At 47.1% G+C, this 18,797-nt stretch overlaps 1 protein-coding gene across 1 annotated transcript in view; it reads left to right on the plus strand.

Moving 5' to 3' along the window:
- The window catches only part of CACNA1D (calcium voltage-gated channel subunit alpha1 D), a 339,389-nt gene that overhangs the window by 170,605 nt on the left and 149,987 nt on the right, over positions 1-18,797 (plus strand). Inside the window, exons 5-8 of the mRNA XM_004615165.2 lie at positions 3,291-3,433; positions 8,559-8,711; positions 9,628-9,824; positions 16,448-16,551. Coding sequence (XP_004615222.1) covers positions 3,291-3,433; positions 8,559-8,711; positions 9,628-9,824; positions 16,448-16,551 — 597 coding nt within the window. The remainder of the gene's footprint in view (positions 1-3,290; positions 3,434-8,558; positions 8,712-9,627; positions 9,825-16,447; positions 16,552-18,797) is intronic.

The raw sequence follows: 18,797 nt of genomic DNA on the forward strand, positions 1-18,797 counted from the left end.
TGGCACCATGCAAGAAAGATTAAAAGAAAAAAATAGTATGTCTTCATCTGAATCAAATAAAATTTCCATCTGCAGACTGTATCCCAATCAGCCGTTTTTTCCATTCCAAGTCAACCATAACATATTGCTTTTGTCAAGATTCCTGATACCCAAGGCATTACGAAAGTAATTGATATTTCTGAAATGCTAACGGTCAAGAATGTCAGGACAAGAAGAAGTAGTGTGTCCACCAGACATTCGTCTCTGCATAGAAAAGAAGTTGATCTGTGCCAAATGTACACCCACTCCTCCAGCTTCTCATTAAATGCCGGTTTCCGGTGTCTTGTCTCCCCACACTAGCAAACTTCTGAGAAGCACAACATGAAATTCTCCCAAGTGTCCCTTGGGGTAGCTTCTTGCCCTTTTCTCCTGTCTTGGGATAAACCTTTAATAACATTCTAGGATCAACTCCTTTCTCCTCATGTCCAGAGGGAGGGGACTCTGGTTCTATGATCTGGTTCAGTGATACAGTTTCTCCATTTTGAGGGAGGGTGAACTGAGGCCTTGAAAAGGAGAGGGACTTTGCCAAAAAGGAGGAAAGGAAGGAAGGAAGGAGGGAAGGAAGGGAGGGAGGGAGGGAAGGAAGAAAGAGAAAGAAAAGAGAAAGAAAGAAAGAAAGAAAGAAAGAAAGAAAGAAAGAAAGAAAGAAAGAAAGAAAGAAAGAAAGAAAGAAAGAAAGGAAGGGAAGGAAGGAGGGAGGGAGGGAGGGAGGGAGGGAAGGAGGGAGGGAGGGAGGGAGGGAGGGGAGGAGGGAGGGGAAGAAGGAAGGAAGGAAGGAAGGAAGGAAGGAAGGAAGGAAGGAAGGAAGGAAGGAAGGAAGGAGGGAGGGAGGGAGGGAGGGAGGGAGGAAGAAAGGAAGGAAGGGAGGGAGGAAAGGAAGGAGGGAGAGAGGAAGGAAGGAAGGAATGAAGGAAGGAAGGAAGGAAGGAAGGAAGGAGGGAGGGAAGGAGGGAGGGAGGGAGGAAGGGAGGAAGGAAGGGAGGGAGGAAAGGAAGGAGGGAGAGAGGAAGGGAGGAAGGAAGGGAGGGAGGAAAGGAAGGAGGGAGAGAGGAAGGAAGGAAGGAAGGAAGGAAGGAAGGAAGGAAGGAAGGAAGGAAGGAAGGAAGGAAGGAAGGAAGGAAGGAAGGAAGGAAGAAGGGAGGGAGGGAGGAAGAAAGGAAGGAAGGGAGGGAGGAAAGGAAGGAAGGAGAGAGGAAGGAAGGAAGGAAGGAAGGAAGGAAGGAAAGAAGGAAGAAGGGAGGGAGGGAGGGAGGAAGAAAGGAAGGAAGAAGGAAAGAAAAGAAAGAAAAGAAAGGAAAAAGAAAAAGCCTCCAGTCTCTTGGAGGTGGAAGTCAGCCCTGGTTCCTGGCCCACTGGCTTGTCGGGAATGGTGGTCAGTTTTTGCCTCATGCTCCTGTAACAGGAAAGACGATTCACTGATTCACCTATTTTCAAGGGCACTGCTGAAGAACTGGGGATCCAAGGACCGTGAAGCGTGCGTTGCAAAACACTGATACTTGAAAGCCTCTTCAGTCACCACCTGCATAAATTACTTTTCTAATCCGCTGGGATGAAAATTCCTGTGGCTGCCACACATTTCAGAAGGGTGTAAAGTTTTTCCCCCCTTTCTTCCTTTTTATTTGTCTGAAGCTATGAACTTGCTTTGGAGACTTTCAGACATGGGCCTTGCTGCAGGGATTTGAATAAATTAACAACAACAGCAGTAATGCAAGTGACAGAAGCGTGTCATAAATTTGATATATTCCCCAGTCCTGAAGTCCTGAGCCCAGCATCTCAGAGGTTCTGAGGCAGGGAGTTAACTCCTCCATGTATCTTGCTCTCTGGTCAGGGTCAGAGCTTAACTGCAGTACAGTTCTACAACAAATGGCCAGTCTCAGAGTGCCCCCCAGAATGGCATGCCCGTGCCCAATCAGGACTTGCAATCAGACCACCCTGCATTTTAGGGACTTCAGTGTCTTAGCTCTGCGGACGCATGCCAGCAAGTTCAGAGTTTCTGCTCCAACTGCTCGTTAAACTTTAGAAACCTTTCCTTTGTTGCTGGGCCAATCATTCCCACAATCTGATTGGCCAGCCTTGATTCTATTTGAAATGGGAAAATTTATATTTATTCTGAAAAACAAGCAAAGAATGAATGTTTATTTGAAAGAGCAAAAGTAACTGTCAAACGAGCAGATTGCCTGAAAATAGCTTTATCCAAAAAAACCTTCTGAGAGTAGGAAACTTTTTTCTTTCTTCCTTTTTTTTTTTTTTTTTTTGGTGGCTGCCAGATATAATATTATTCACATTGCAAAAGAGAAAAATATTCAGCCTTACCTTAGGGGCCTGTGCACAGCTCCTGAGCACATGTGGGTTGCATCATTTCCGGGATGCCCCTACAAGGGGGCTGTGGGGCCCTGTGTGTCCATGACTACGTTAGAAGCAGTAAGTTGTATTGATTCTAATTGGCGCCTTTTGAGTGGTGGGTTCATCAGATTTTTTTTTCTTTTTGGGTCACACCCAGCTATGCTCAGGGGTTACTTCTGGCTCTACACTCAGGAATCACTCCTGGCGGTGCTCAGGGGACCATATGGGATGCCAGGGATTGAACCGGAGTCGGCCGTGTGCAAGGCAAATGCCCTACCTATCCTCCGAACTATTGCTCCAGCCCTCAACATATTTTTGTTGTTGTTGTCATTGTCTCTGTGTGTCTGCAAGTGTTGCAGGCACAAGGTTAGAACAGGTAGACGGGTCCCAGGAACAGAATAGATTGCAGTTCCCTGTCCTGAGGAGACCACTTCCACTGGGCCATGTGGCTGGTGGGCTTTGCTACCGGTGGTGTGACCTTGAGCCTGATCTTGGTCTTGAGTGTTTTCCGAGTGTGCGAAGATGGCACAAATGACAAGGGGTTGGGGGGGGGCTAAGAGAGGATGACGGGCACTCTCCAGATGAAGGTCTGGAGAGTACGTGGTCACTGTGATTCCTCTGGGAGACTCTGTTGAGTGCTAGCTCCCCTCATTGGGGCGGGGAGAGAGGGCGTCACCATGCTCAAAGTCACTCTAGTGACAGGGAAGCCCTCCTCTACCAGGGTCTCCGGGAGATGGGAGCACATTTGGGCCCCGTGGCCTGGTTCTTGCCTTGGCGTTGCTTTCCTTTGATTTAAGCAGCCGATGCCCCGAATTAGCCCTGCGTGGTTCAAAAATAACTGCTAGGATCATCTGTTTTGCTTTCCAGGGTGACAGACTCTAATGCTTCTTCCTCTCTTCTTCTTTCAGGTTGTTTAGTGTAATTTTGGAACAATTAACCAAAGAAACAGAAGGCGGTAACCACTCCAGTGGCAAATCAGGGGGCTTTGATGTCAAAGCCCTCCGCGCCTTTCGAGTGTTACGACCACTTCGACTAGTATCAGGAGTGCCCAGTAAGCACCCGTCTGCCCACCCTCGATGGGGTTCATTCTTCAGGGTGGGCCTCGGGGGTGGGGGGAGCTGAACACTGTGAGGTGAGTCCCCAGCCCACCACACAGGTCTTTGCAGTTCACAAAACCCATTTGCACTGTCCCATTTAAATCCTATGGTGACTGAGAGGGCCCAGGGGATGGGTCTGTGTCTCCCCCGCCTGCTCCCCTGATTCTGTAGGAGAATCTTCTCCCGTAGAGACTGGGAGGAGGTGGTGGCAGGGCCTCGCTCCTCACTCCTGCCTTTCTTCCTCTTTCGGGAGGACAGGCCCTCGCCCCAGCAGCCGGGCCCTCTGAAAGGGGTGGGCCATGTGAAATGGGGGACTCCAGCCTCAGCTTCAGGCTCAGCATCAGGGCTGGACGCCCCAAGCCCTGCCTAGCTCTCCCGGCTGGGACTGTGTCTGCCCTGCTGCAGAGAGACGGCACCCAGAGCCTCCCCTGCACCTGGAGTCACGGCCTTGAGCAGACAGGGAGGCCCCAGCGCCATCACTGCAGTCAGCAGAAGGCCCGTGACAGTTGAGGGGCGCAGGGGCTGCCAATCTGCAGCACAGAGGCTGTGACATCACCGGCCTCGTGCCATTCCCTCTGCCCTTCCTGTCCCTCCAGGCCAGGTTGATTCCCACCTGAGTGGGAGCAGGCCATCTGCCCGGGTCCCGGCCTGTAGGGGTGTGGGTGTGCATCATCACATCTGCCCCACGGCAAGGCCCCCCTTGTTGGGGGCCTCAGTTGTCTGCCCCTTCTCCTGCCAGTGCAGGAGGCAGTGACTGCTCACAGCTGCAAGAAGGTCTTCGGGCCCATGCGCCCATGGGTCACAGTTCCTGAAACCAGCAGAAGGACAAGCATCTGGTTTTTGCCTCTCTCCAAGGTCTTCAAAAAAATTTTTTTAGGAACCGTTTGGTGCTCAGAAGGCGCCAAAGCTTTGTTTGGAGGAGGGAACCACCACCACCACCACCACCAGAAAAGAGACCTCCCAATTTAACATTTAAAAAATGTAGGAAGTGGTGTGTTGTGTGTACTTGTTTTTCCAGATGGTTCACTTCTTTTCATTGAAGAGGACCAGCACAAGTCAAAAACCGCAGAACTGTCTGGAAGCAATTGAGGAAAATAGGAAGACCTTGGACATGACGGGCTTTGTTATGTGTGATGTGATTAAATGAGAAGTTCAGTGAGCAAGCATGTTCTTCCGGATTGAGCTGTTACAGCTTCATCTGGTTTCAAAGTAACCATGACAACTTTCCCTCGCCCCCCATACACACACACACACACACACACACACACACACACACACACACACACACACACACCCGTACCTTCCCAAGAACACGTGACAAAGGCAGCGTCCCTCTGTCTGTGCTGGCCGAGGTGCAGTGTTAAGTTCTGGTGGAGCAGAACCCTCAGTACTGCTTGACCTATAGCTTAGTGAAGTTTCCATGAAAGGCCTTGTCCAGTGCCTTTGGGATTTTTCCAGAACCCATTCCGAACTGACTCCTCCACAGCATCGCTGAAACTTGATGGGATTCTGCATCTGGTAGTCCCTGAAGTCAGCAGGGAGAAGCGGGGCACTGAGATTAGGAGAGGATTGTTCAGTCTCTGCTTTGTGCTGTTTGTGCTGGTTTGGGGGTCATACCTGGCAGTGCTCTGGGCTCATTCCTGGCTCTGCACTCAGGCACCGTTCCTGGTGCTGATCACCACACAGGGTGCCGGGGAGCGAAGCTGGGCCGGGTGCATGCAAGGCAAGTGCCCTACTCGCTGTACTGTCTGCCCAGCCCAGGGTTTTTATCTGCTTCTTGAGGGAAGCCCCGTGTCTCCTTTCAGGCCTGGTGGGGCTCTGGGGAGAGCAGTGGGAACTCTCTGCCTGCTTCTTCTGGGTTGGCTGAACCTTTTCTTCTCACCTCCCTGAGAAGGTTCAAAGTGCCTGGGAAGATGTATGGTTTCTTCTTATCCAGGGATTATCTTGTCTCTCTTCAGGAAAGTTCACACTGTAAGGCAGGATTTCATTGTATGTAAATATATACATATTTGCTCAATAGAAGGGAAATCCATTTTTCAAGAGTGGGCCGGGCATGTATGGAGTTATTAACCCTCCATACTCAGCTGATAAGTATTTATCAGACTCAGCCCATAATCGGTGTGGGAATGACCCCCAGTGGTGTGAGGTCCAAATGTATCTGTATAAGGAAGCCCAAGTCTGACTCGTGCGGGGTGCCCACAGCTGCCGGGTGGCTCAGCAGGCCAGACCAGTGCCTCCTCGTTCCTGGGCACTTTCTGAGGCTCTTTCCTGTCTAATCCACTGCCTCCTGGATTGGTCCCATGAGACCTGTTCTATGCATCAATAATGCACAATGTGGGGGAGGGGGAAGCAAAGAGATAGTGCAGCAGGTAGGGCTTTTGCCAATGACTGTCCCAGGTTCATTCCCCAGCACCCCATTATTATCCCTCGAACCCACCAGGAGTGATCTCTGAGTACAGAGCCAGGAGTAAGCCCTGGGCACAGCTGGGGACAGTGGGATTTGTGTGTTTACAGGGACACAGGCTGGCATTCAGATTCAGCTTCCTCATCTTCTAAATGTGGACAGCCTGAGATGCCGTCCTGACTCTAGCAGAACATGTTTACTGAGGAGATGGCACACTGCTGCCCAGTGCAGGGGCACTGACCTGCTGGGGAGAGGTTTTAGATGGCCCATTCCCATCTGAAAAATAGCCCACAGAAAACACTGCCCAAGTGGATGAGAACTGCTGTTTGCTAGCCCTTTCCATCAAAACCATTAATGCTCATCTTACCGATCATTTCTTTTTCCAAAAAGAGTCCATTTGAGTATTTAAATATTTAAAGGCAGTACCTCGGATATTAGTCATAATGGGGGTCGTGGGAAGATGGGCTCTTTGCCTGTCTGAAGTCTGAAGTTGTCTTTCCATCCTTCCCTGCCTCTGCTCTCTGTCCACACCCTCCTCTCCGTGCACTTCTGTTTGTCGTGGCAGTGGTGCTTTGCTTTGCTTTGGTTTGGGGACCACACCTGGTGGTGCTGACTCTCTCCTGGTTCTGCACTCAGGGCTCCTGCTGTCTACCTGTTCACCTTCCTCCATTCTTTGTTCTGCCAGTTTAAACACTTTCCTGTATTCTATTTTGTTTTGAGTTTTTCTTTACATATATGTTAAGAAAATTAGATGATAATTTATAAAAACCCAGTTTGAAGGGAGGAGAGGAAGGAGGAAGAGGAAGTGGAAGAAAGCAGGAGGAAGTGAACCACTCAGCACAGAAGCTGAGCCTCTGGCTGCAGGAGACCCAGCGAGAAGGAGAAGCCCGGCTTCCTCTCGGCCTCCTGCCTCCTGCCACCTGATTGAATCCTTGCCCCCCTCACCCCTCTACCCATGACCCCACTCTCTCTCTCTTCCTCCCCCCAACTCCGAGTTGTCCTCAGTGTGTCCTGCAGCTCTCTAGCCCACTGTAGCCGTGGCTCCTCCTAACATGCTGCCTGGGTGGAAACAGAACAGGTCTGAATTTCTCTCATGACAGTCCCCTTCCCTTCTCCTGTCTCCCTTACTCCTTTAGGTCCTTCTCCTGGGCACAGTGATTAACCAAGTTGTTGACAATAGGATTTCAGACCATGTTCCAACTCCAGTCCCACCACCAGTGACCGCATCCCTCCAGCAATGATCCCACATTGCTTCCCATCCCTGTCCCCTACCCTTGTGTCCTTGACAGACACATTTTTCAGTTTAATTGTTGTAGTTTGGGTTCCAGGCTGATGGTAGTGCAGAGTCTAGTGGTTTAACTATATGCAGACAAGTCCTAGCAGCCCAGATATGTTCGAGGCCCCCCGGCCCTTCCTTCTGTTACTTCTAAACTGCCTCTTCTTGCTTCCTTTCTCAATTTCTCTTCTTTCCTGGCATTCTCAGAAAGAATACTAGGATTGTCTCTTGTCCCCACCTCTAACAAGCACTCCCGGGGCGTGCTAAGCACGAATGTCTCCTCCCTCTCGGTTGCCCACACCTGAGCTAAGGTCTCATCCTGACCCCTATCTTTTCCTACCCAGAAAACTCTACACTTTCCAACTACTTCTCCCCTCTTTCTTTGACTGCATCTTATCATTGTTATTATTATTATTATTATTATTATTATTATTATTATTATGAGGAGGAGGAGGAGGAGGAGGAGGTAGGGAGCTTCTCTAGGTGTGGTAGAGGCAGTGCTCAGGGGCCACCAAGGTTATCCCCGTCAGTGGTTGGTCCTGGGGATTGAAGCCAGGGCTTCCTATGTGCAAAGTGTGTATGCTACCAGTCGAGACACACCCTCCCCCCCACACACACCTGCTGCCTCTTTCTGAAGAGTCTGCTTCTTGCTGATGGATTCAAATCTGACCTGAAACTGAATGCAAAACCCAGAGCTAACAGCAGTACCAACTTACCTACTCTTTTCTTTACTGTATGACCACTAAGACTCAGCACCCTGGACTCCATTGCATTGGGTTGGGGCCCTTGTGTGCTTTAGTTGTTCTTCTTTCTGCCTGAAGAAGCCTCTTTCCCAGGCCCTTCTGTGGAAATCTGTCCTCCTCCATCCCCGAGCTCTGCCCAGATGACCTTTGCTGCCAGGTTCTCCCCCTCTCTCCAAAGCACTGTCTTTCATCTCCTTTTAATTTCAGCTGGCTGATACAATTCACAGAGCATCTACGTGCTCTCTTTGAGTAACTTGTGCTGAATTCTTAGTCTCCTAGAGTATACCTCCTTCGAGATAATACACTTTATATTATTCATGACTTTGTGTTCGCCCAAAGTACTAAACCCTGCATGATAGATGTTCAAGGAATTATGTGGAAGGGATGAATCAATACATAAATAAATGACTAATTTTGATTTAGGGTGGATCCCTGACTGGATTACAGCCTTTCTGTCTGTCAAGTGAGGGAGTCAGATTCCAAGATCTTTAAGGCTCCCTTTTTGTTCCTCTTACATCCAGGCTTACTGTAAATTAGAAGCTGTGAAATATGAGTTCTATTATAATGTGCTGTATTTGAAGCAGGCATTGTTAGGAATTATATATATCTAATTGAAGTGTCTTTCTGGCTCACAAACTCATTTTTCTCTCTCCTAGGTTTACAAGTTGTCCTGAACTCCATTATAAAAGCCATGGTTCCCCTCCTTCACATAGCCCTTTTGGTATTATTTGTAATCATAATCTATGCTATTATAGGATTGGAACTTTTTATTGGAAAAATGCACAAAACATGTTTTTTTGCTGACTCAGGTGAGTAATGAAAATGGTGACTAACCTAACCTAGCAATAACCTCTTTTGCGTTCCTGAAAACAATTTCTGTTTAGGAGAAAATCTAAAACTAACTGAGGGGGGGGGGCTGGCAAATATACCAATAAGTCAGTGGTGTCAGTTCTTACTGATTTCGTTCATGGTAATGAGAACCTGTCCTTCTTTCTACTCTGATTTCATGTAGGATGTGCCCATTAACTAAGACAAGGAACCTCTAAAACTGGAATGCGAAGAGGTTCAGTAGCATTTTCTCAAATAGGCTGGAGACTGGACAGGAGAAGGCAGGGCCAGGGAGATAGCGCGGGTGGTAGAACACATGCTTAGCAAGTGCCCCGTTCCATGTTTGATCCATGCACTGTATCCCCCCTCCCCCCCAACTCCGCTGAACCATCGGGTGTGGGAGCTCGCAAGTAGCACAAGACTCAAATAGGAAACTCCAGGCTGAGCATTGCCAGGGGTGGCCTCCCCTCACCCCAGTTATGATGGAGATGACCCTGATTATAAAACCGAGAGCAAAGATTGGTCTGAACAAATAATACAGTGGGTAAGGCACTTGCCTTGTATGTGACCAACATGGGTTTGATCCATGGCAGCTCATATGGTTCCCTCATGAGCTCCATCAGGAGTAATCCATGAGCATCATCAGGTATGGCCCCCAAGCCAACCCCCCCCCCAAAAAAAAACCAAGGAGAGGACAGAAGAGAGGGTGATGGATACAAGCAGAGGAGATGGCAGGTTCCACACTGGGAACATTTGAAGTTGATTTTATGCAACAGGTGGGACCCTGAAACAGCAGAGGTGGGAGTTCCAAAGTCTGCAACAGGAGTCAGTTTCCACTGGCTTTAGTTTCCTGGAGGTCTCTCTGTGCAAGGTGAAGCCTTCTTGCTCTATTTGCAGATATCGTAGCTGAAGAGGACCCAGCCCCATGTGCGTTCTCAGGGAATGGACGCCAGTGCACCGCCAATGGCACGGAGTGTAGGAGTGGCTGGGTTGGCCCAAACGGAGGCATCACCAACTTCGATAACTTTGCCTTTGCTATGCTTACCGTGTTTCAGTGCATCACCATGGAGGGCTGGACAGACGTGCTCTACTGGGTAAGTGGCTTGACCAGAGAGAGTCTAGAATGTTCTTTTTACTTTTTCATTTTTTTAAAATAGTGTTTGTTAGCTAATGCTATTGGATGAGTGGACTGTAAAGAAACCTTGGAAGTCAGTTTTTGGGGAAAGGAAGCATACCTTCAACAGCTCTCAGCAAGACATATTTTTTCTCCTAAAGGGCTTAGTTTTGATTCTAGAAAGCTACTACCTGATGTTGGCTTTCTTCGTTGTCCAGTATTGACTGGGAATTCTCACTGAGTGTGCCCAGTAGTGGCTTTTTTAAAGCGAACTTTAGTCGGTCAAGGCTGTCCTGATTAAATCCCTTGAGAGAAATAGGGGGTTCTTGCCCAGCTTAAGAAACTCCTAAACATTCATGGAATATAACTGATCTTTGATACATAAAGGCATACTGCTCTCCAAGATCCTACATGAAAACTGGGAGAACCCAAACTGGCTCCCTTTCATGCTCTCTGTAACTCAGTTTGATCTTACAGGCAAAGTGACTTTTCCCTCTATTCTAATATTTCCATTTTGTGTCTTCACTATGACTCAGAATCAGGCCAGCAGAATCCTGTAGCTTCTTTTTTTCTTTGGAGTTGTAGGACTCCAGCAGAGAAGGTGGAATTTGGCACATCAAACCTCTAGGACCATAGCTTCTTCCAACCTATTGGAGGCAGATGGACACCTCTCCACTGGTTACCGTCTGGTTCTTCTTGTTCCTGACAGAGCCAGATTTACTACAAATGACGAGCAGAGCAGTAGTATTTTGAGAGCCACTTTCCTGATTTGAGTTTGCTGGCCTGTTGAATGGAATTTACAAGAGCTCACAGAACTTCAGAACTTATTTACTATAGTACAGAGCTATTGAAAAAAAAATTGATTTGCAGATTCAGTACTTGGTGCCTAAACCAAAGTTCAAATGGGATTAGCTAGGATTCTTACAGTTTGTTAGAAGGTAATTTCTTGAATTGAAGCCTCCAGTTACAAGGCTGGCCAAAATGAGGAAAACTTCTGACAATATATAAATTTTATCCACTTTTGGATTATTGTATTATTCTGTAATACAATTCTGTAATATTGTATTATTCTGTAGGATTTTGTATTATTTTGTAACTTTAGGAAATATAGCATATAGCCATTATAAATAGGTTTTTGCTTCTCCTCACCGGTGAGCACATGGTTATAGAACTGTAGAAGTCCTGATATAACAATATTGGGTATGGAAGGTATGTTTTCATTTTCATCCCCAAAATGTGAGTCTGGTTTGTTAATGAGGTTTAAGCATCACCACCATGTTACATATGTTTCTCCTCCTCTCTCTTCTTGTCATAGGAATGTGTGTATGTGTGTATGTGTGTGTGTTTTGCATATCTGTTATTTATAGATATAAGACAATGCCTCTCATGACGAGTAAGGAGAAGGGAGATAATATGGGATGATCCAAGACCATGGCCATGCCAGGGGAACCCTTACATTAAGTAATAATTGTTTTCATCATTATCTTCTAAATTGCAATTCCTGGTCATCTTAGTTGACTCCTCTTATTTTTTTTTCTGAGAAATGTTTGAAGCATGATCCAGGTAACCTAAACTTAGATCATCTGCCCCCACGACAATGCAGAAAACAACATTTGATTTTTTTAAAAAACCCATGACTCCTCTTTATGCTCTTTATTGCCATGGTGGATTGTCAACTGTTGATCCAAAATGCTTGACTAATAGACAATTTTATACCTTCTGTTGTATTTCTACACACCGATTCTCTCATGACATCTTTCCTGTTGCCAAGCACTTAAGGAGTCTGGGAGTGTACAAGGAAGAGAGAGAACTCCACGAATCGAGAATCAAAAAGTTTTCAGTTGCTTTCCAGATCTTTAAAGAGGATTATACAACTGTTATCTCTGTTGCTAATATAACAATCACATAGCTAATATTTTGACACTATTATAATTATATTCGCTAGGAATTGCACAGCATCTTACTGTGATAAAAGAACTCACATAATTTATTAATTATCCCAATCTCTATCCCTTCTATAGAAGAACTGGAATTTTGAAGGAAGGAAACAGGGGATGTAAAGACACCCATGAACCTGATGAGGGCCCTACAGCCTGTGGTTGTGGTCTTGGAAAAACCTTTTAAATGAAGGGGCACAGAAGAGTTGTTCTTAACCCTGCAAACTACCTGGACTGTGTCACAAGTACTACTCAGTACTAACTGCTGCTTTGTCCTTGGAGGCAGCCACTGACAATGTGCATATAGATGGGTGTGTCCCTGTTCCTAGAAAACTTTATATGCAGACACCAATTTGCATCCCTATGTCTTCATATTGTTGTTATTTTCTTTCAGCCATTTCAAACTAGAAAAGTCACTTGGGGCTCAAAGACCACACAAAATAGGTGGGATTCTGGGTTTGACCTACAGGTCCTCGTCTGATGAGTCTTCATCTAGACTAGAAACCAGCACTTATACCCAACACCTGCTTGGCTTTCTTCCCCCTGAGATCTGTGAATCTTCTGGAACACTAGGGGGCAGCTAAACCCTATCTTCCAGAATGTTCACCAAGCTCTTGTGCTCTGAAACACATCAGGTTGCTTCAACTTACATATATTAACTTGTCGTGGGGATTGGCAAGGGCCCATGTACCAAGCCTTCTTCCTATTTTTTGAGCCACACCCAGTGGGGAGCCACACAGCTGTGCCCTAGAACAACTTTACCACCCAGCACAGTGTCCAGCCCAACACCAGTGAAACAATAAATTCTTGTTACTCTTACTCTCCAGTAAGATGACAAATGCGTATCTCACCTTTCCCAAGATATTAAAACACAACACAGTTGTCAGGGAGCACCTTGAAGGGCCTCTAAGGAAAATTATATTTGAATTATTGATTGCAGGCAAATTTCCTAATTCTTTGGATGTATATGGTGGACAAAGTCTTTGTTGGGGATTATTTTGCAACTCATCCCTTTTTAGCGAATTCACTTTCTCAAGACTCTTGAGACTGGCAAATGATGGGCAGGGTCTTGAAAAAGGAGGTACCATAATGGTGTACCCGAAAGCAGAAAGACACACTTAGAACAGAACACTTGGATGTATGGGGAAAGGGCAAGGTGAGACAAGAAGTGATGGTAGTGTCCTTGTATAGAGTGGGTCTCACTGACATGATTATGCTGCCATATGACTCACAAATGTGGTTTTCTTGTCCACAGAGACAGTATCGTGCAAGGAAAAGCATAGAGGCTGGGTAGGGTTGGATAAACCACCAAAACTCTCTGGAATTTAACTTTCCTGTCTGTGAAGGTCAAATAAATTGATCCCAGTTTATTTTCCACTTAGAGTAAATGTTTTTAAATGTAGGAACTATAAACTGTTGGCTTCAGGAGAAGGTGAGCCATATAAGTCACGGATGGTCTCTTGCCTTACGCCAAGCTCTCAGAATACACCTTTAGAGGTGTTGGTCCCTAGACTCCATTAGGAAGTTCTCATAATCAAGCCAACAATCTACTTTATGTGAAACCCCTGGGAAATTCCTCTTGCACTTGGTTAGCCAAGGGCTTGCCTTTCTAAGACTTTTTCTTCTTCCTTGCTCAGAGCCTCAGTATACCAAGCATTTTCAATGAGTTTTTGGATTTTTTTTTTAACCTTAGGTTCAAGTTGAGACAAAATTGAACATTTCAGTCTCTGAAACAAGGGAAAGTGAAACTAAGTAGAATTTTTTTTTTCCTGGAATGCCACATGATGCTGATGACTCTGATATAAAAGCTGCAATTTAGCCTAAATTGAATTGTGGCCACTCGTGCTGATTTTTCCATTGTTGATAAAGAGCACGCAGACAAAATCCCAAATAGAGCCTCAGTTTCCACGTGGGTACTTTGGGGAGCATCTCACAGCTCTGACTTACCCTGTGCCTGGGGGTAAGATCTAGGGAAGTGTTAGCCTCTGAGAGAGACAGGGACTGACAAGGCTGAGTGGGGCAGTGGTCTGTCCTCCAGAACAGAAGTTGAGTCTCTCTTCTCTGCTTTCTGGAGCTTTCGGGAATAGTCCTCGTGTCTATGGCTTCACTCAGCTTCCTCAGCCTCGAGCTGCTGTCATTGCAGGTGGAATTTCTGATTTAAGCCATCTCCTTAAGAAACTAAAAGTTGTTTTAATTAAAAAAAAAAATCTCTCCCCAGTGGTGCAGTTGACTGTTCTGAGAGCTATTTGGACCATGAGATTGAGATGGAGGCTGGGTTGGATTTGCCAGCCTTGTCCAAGAGAGGGATCTTCTGTTGGCAGTCCTGGACTGGCACCATGGCCCCCAGCCCCAGAGCACACCACCCGTGTTGTGGACACTGCTGGCCCAGAGAGCCTCCAGGGGAGGTGTCCACTCCAGGCAGGGCTCTGGTCTCCATGGCAGGTGGCCTGGTTCTTCTGCTCCACGCCTGGGTTTCTGAAACAAGTTTAGTGGTGTAGTTGCTTTGGAAGAATTACCCTCTGCCTTCCTGCTGAAATTAGTTTATACAACTTAATGAGATCAACAATTGCAGCCGCAGCCCTGGCTCATTCATTACTCTAATTGCCAGTGTGAGACGTGCAGACCGATAGGAGTTCTATTAAGCACATCGGTTTTCATGTAGCCAAACAGGTGTTTCAGCCGGGATTTAATGCCCTCTCCCTGGATTTCAGGAACAAATGTTAGGTCTTTTTTTTTTTTTTAATGCCCTCTTTTCCTGTTTGGCTTCTGCTTGAGCCTCAGTCTGCAAAGCTAAAATCCGAAGCCATTTAATGCAGAGGAGAGCCCTTGTGCAAAGGCCTTCAGGCATGCCCTGCAAAGCAGGAGCCCCTGCCTCAACCTCCAGGCCCTCCAAAGGTGAACTTGACAGAGACCCTGGGTCAGGCCTGGCTTGCTCACTCTGTCTCCTGACCACCCCTTCAGACTCTGCTGGGGGCAATGTTTCCCCAGAGTTACATTGACTGATGCTGCTGGAAAGTTGCATCTAGTCTTGACCCTTCAACTTACCTGTTTGCTCCGGCATGAAAACTGCTCATGAGCAAATGTTCCCAGGGTTGTATGTATGCATGGGGGGAAGGGCAGGTGTTGGGTCTTGTTCACTATGATATAGTCCAGCTTTTCTCTGCGGTAGGGCCAGGGATGAGAGGCGCAATGAGAGGCCTCTTGCAATTGCCATTGTAGTTGGGTTAGAGCTGGAGGAGCTCTCCTGAAGGTTAACTGTGCTAGGTCTGGGGGAGAGGTCTTCTTTCCTCTCCCAGGTCCCTCCTGGAGTCAGTTTACTTTCCAGGCCCCCTGGAAATAGGACCCTCCCTTGAGGCCAGGTGCCTCCTCGTGCTCTTCTTTACACTCACATCACCACACCCACCCGTGCTAGACAATCCAGACAGAGGTGGGTGGGCTTCCTGGGGCCTATTGGCTTCCGATGCAAAGTTAATAGTTTAGGAAGGTATTGTTTGGTTTTTAAAAGAAATATCACTGGAATCAGATGGGGCAAATTTGTCTCTCTAACTAAGACTTTTCCACCATTGCAAATTTCAAAAACAAAGACACAAACACTTCACCGAGGTGTTTCACCGAGGCACCAAGTTTTCACCAAGGCACTAGTTTTGTCCTTTTAACAAGATCTCTATGAGAAAATCCAGTTAAGCAATTCCCTGCAGAAAAAGAATCAAATCCTGACTGCTTCTTCCCTACCTGTGACCTCAGTCCAGTATTATTTGCCCTGAACCGTTTGATGATGATAATGGTGATGGTGATGGTGGTGGTGGTGGTGGTGATGGAGTGGTGGGGGCGTGTGTGTGTTTGGGGAATATATGAGTGTGTGTTGACAACTGTTGTCTCTGATTTGAATCAAAGAAAATGTTTAATTAAATGTATAGAATGCTGTCTCTAACGTGATCCTTTCTCCTTATTAGATTCTCTTATTAACCCACTCCTATGAGACCGTCTTATTTCTTGCAGATGAATGATGCTATGGGATTTGAATTGCCCTGGGTGTATTTTGTCAGTCTCGTCATCTTTGGGTCATTTTTCGTACTAAATCTTGTACTTGGTGTATTGAGCGGGTAAGCTACATCTCTTTCATCTTGAAAGCAGAGTCCTGAGGACAGTTGCCAGGACCACACAGGGTTTGGGAGACGGGGGCCACCCGGTGATGCAGGTGTTCAGTGAGTCAGCTGGGATGCTTCCTTTCTTGCGGAGGCTTCCTGGATCAAGTTGTTTTCGGGAACCTCACTGGCTTTCAGGAAAGAAAGCGATAGGACAATTTTTGACCAGAAATTAATCAGTGTTGTTACTCGAGACTTAAATAGTTTCCAATTTAACTTAAAAACTTAAATTGCTTGCCCTTTTGTCCTGAAAAATGAGATACATTAATAACTGCCTTACTGATCTGGATCAATTGGTACAAAACAACAACTCGCTGAGCTAGTCCCAGCTGACTTTTGTAGGCCACATTTGGAGATGTCAGCAACTGAACTTGCCCTTGCTTGAAGCACAGACACAGAATAGAAGGCCCTTGGCAGGGCACAACACTTCAGTCAAAGTCCTGTGTGGTCCAGTAGCTGCCCCCGGGGCTCCGCTCTTTAGTAAATGGATAACTGATAACTGATCTCCTTACATTTTACAGGTAAATGATGCGATAGGATGGGAATGGCCATGGGTGTATTTTGTTAGTCTGATCATCCTTGGCTCATTTTTCGTCCTTAACCTGGTTCTTGGTGTCCTTAGTGGGTAAGCAGTTGGATCCTTGTTGCACATTTTTGCTGCTGCCACGTGTGAGGTGGCTCAGCTGCCCCTGCAGCCTCTCTGCATGCGTGTGGACTTTCGTGGCCCTTTGGTGTGTTGCTTTTGGATTGAACTTTGGTTCTCTCTGCTGTGTCTGTCTATGAGAGTCTGTGTTTCTGATGCTTGCCAAACACTGTGAATTTCATGAAAGTGACCCCACCACACACACACACACACACACAGAGCCAGTTGCATGTGTATACCAGTGTGTAGATGTGGATCATGAGTGAGTCAGAGGTTTCCCAGCCTTTGTCTCCCCCCGGGAAAGAGTCCTGGTCTTTTGCGATTTTATTCCCATGAGTTCAAAGCCTGGCCCTTTCGAATCACCCACAGAGTATCACAAATCTTTCCGGTGGTGTTTCTGATTTTATTGTGAAGAAGAAATAAACCTAGATTAGCACATCAATGTTGAGCCGTTTTAAAATCTTCACTCTCCGGGAGACAGAGATCATTTATGAGCTTGGTTTTCTGCTGCTGTCACTGGGAATTTTCCTTCTACTCCATTTTTAATCCTAGCTTGTCAGATCTTTAATGCAGACTGATGCTGCATTTCCCTGCCTTCGTGCCCTCTGACTTGATCAGCATCTCTGTCACCCAGTCACCTTCGTGAAATTTGGTTTTGTTTCTCCCTCTGGACTGGGTGCTGATGGATTCTTAAGGGGAGGCCAGAGTTCCTGGCCTGAGATGCCCCCTCTAGGCCTTCTCGCCACTCTGCAGATACCCCAGAAACTGGGGGAGGGGCATGCCCTGGAAAAGGGCCTGTAACTCTCTGGCTGTCATAGGCAGTGGCTCCGACAGCTGTCACCAGGGGGCTGAGTTTCGCCTGAAGCTATGAGGTGCCTTTGTCACTCACTGAGCCCAGACCACCTCGGGAAATGCTGCCAACAGACTTGACTTCCAGTGAGTTCTGCAACTCCTCTCTCACTTTGTCTTCCTCTCTCTTCACTCCATCTTCCTCTTTCCTCTTTCCTGCCTCTCTCTCTCCCCTCACTCCGTCTCCCTTTCCCCTCTTCACGCTCTCTGTTTTGCTCTCTCCTTCCATACCCTATATACCTCCTTCCAGACTGGTGCCTCGGTAAGTGATGCCTTCACATGCAGGGATCCTGTGAAGAGGCAGCCGTTAGCAGGTGTTTCTAAACCCTGCCTCCCCCAGAGCTTTCTAAGGAGCTACTTACCCGCCTCTTCTTCCTTTCTGCATCTTCCCTCAACCTGCCCCCCTGCCTTTTCTCTTCCAAACGTGTTTGGAATTCTCCCTGACAAAGTGCAGTAGGTCTCATGCCAACAATCACTTGAAGTCCCCCACGTAGAAAGGCCCCCGGAGCCCTCCCCCGCAGTGAAAACTGAACTGTGAGCACCGGGACTGCATCGGGGTGCAATTCCCCACCCCAACCAAAGCTTCTTTCTTCAGATAAATGATTCCTCAAGCCTCAGGTTTCTTTCACTGAACACTTTGCGGTCTCTTTTCCCATTGTGGGGGAATGGAGCCCACGGACTCGAACGTGCTAGGAGAGCCACATCCAGGGCCCCTCATGGAGATTTGAAAAGTGCGTTCCTCGTCATGAGTCTCCGTGGCCTCAGGTTAGTGTTGGAGGGCAAGGGCGTCATTTATTCCTGGAGAAGGAGCGCTGTGTTTGACTTTGCCGCAGGAACAGCCCGTACAAGGTCAACAGCGACTCTGTTGTGAATTGTTTGGCGCCCCCATGTCTCCTCACCCAGCTAAACTGACTGAGGCCATGGAAACCACTAATTTTAACTGTGCCAGTGACATGCCTTATCTGTGAGCTTCTCCTCGCAGGAACCATCCCTGGCAGGATGAAGCGGCTTAAAAAAGAAAAAGGAAAAAGATGGGAGGAAAGGCTCCTGGTTATAAAGACAGGCGTTAAATTGTGCAACCCAATTTAGGGGGAGGAGCTGGGGGGGGCCGTGGCACAGAGCTGGAAGATTAAAATAAAGGCACAAACCCTCATGGAACAACTAGTTGACTGAAATATAATCTGGGGAAAATATGTCATTTGAAAATATTTTTATATCAAAACAAACCTGTATCTCTGATGAAGGAGATGATAAATGACTTGTGAATTTTCAAAGTGAACTCCAAGACTTCCCAGGGATTGTCCCTCATTTCCTCATGCAGTGCCTCGAATCTCGGGTACACAACGACAGACTGCTCCCCCCCAGGGAAGCCACAGCGG

Source organism: Sorex araneus, chromosome 4 (assembly GCF_027595985.1).
Source record: "Sorex araneus isolate mSorAra2 chromosome 4, mSorAra2.pri, whole genome shotgun sequence".
Taxonomy (NCBI): Eukaryota; Metazoa; Chordata; class Mammalia; order Eulipotyphla; family Soricidae; genus Sorex; species Sorex araneus.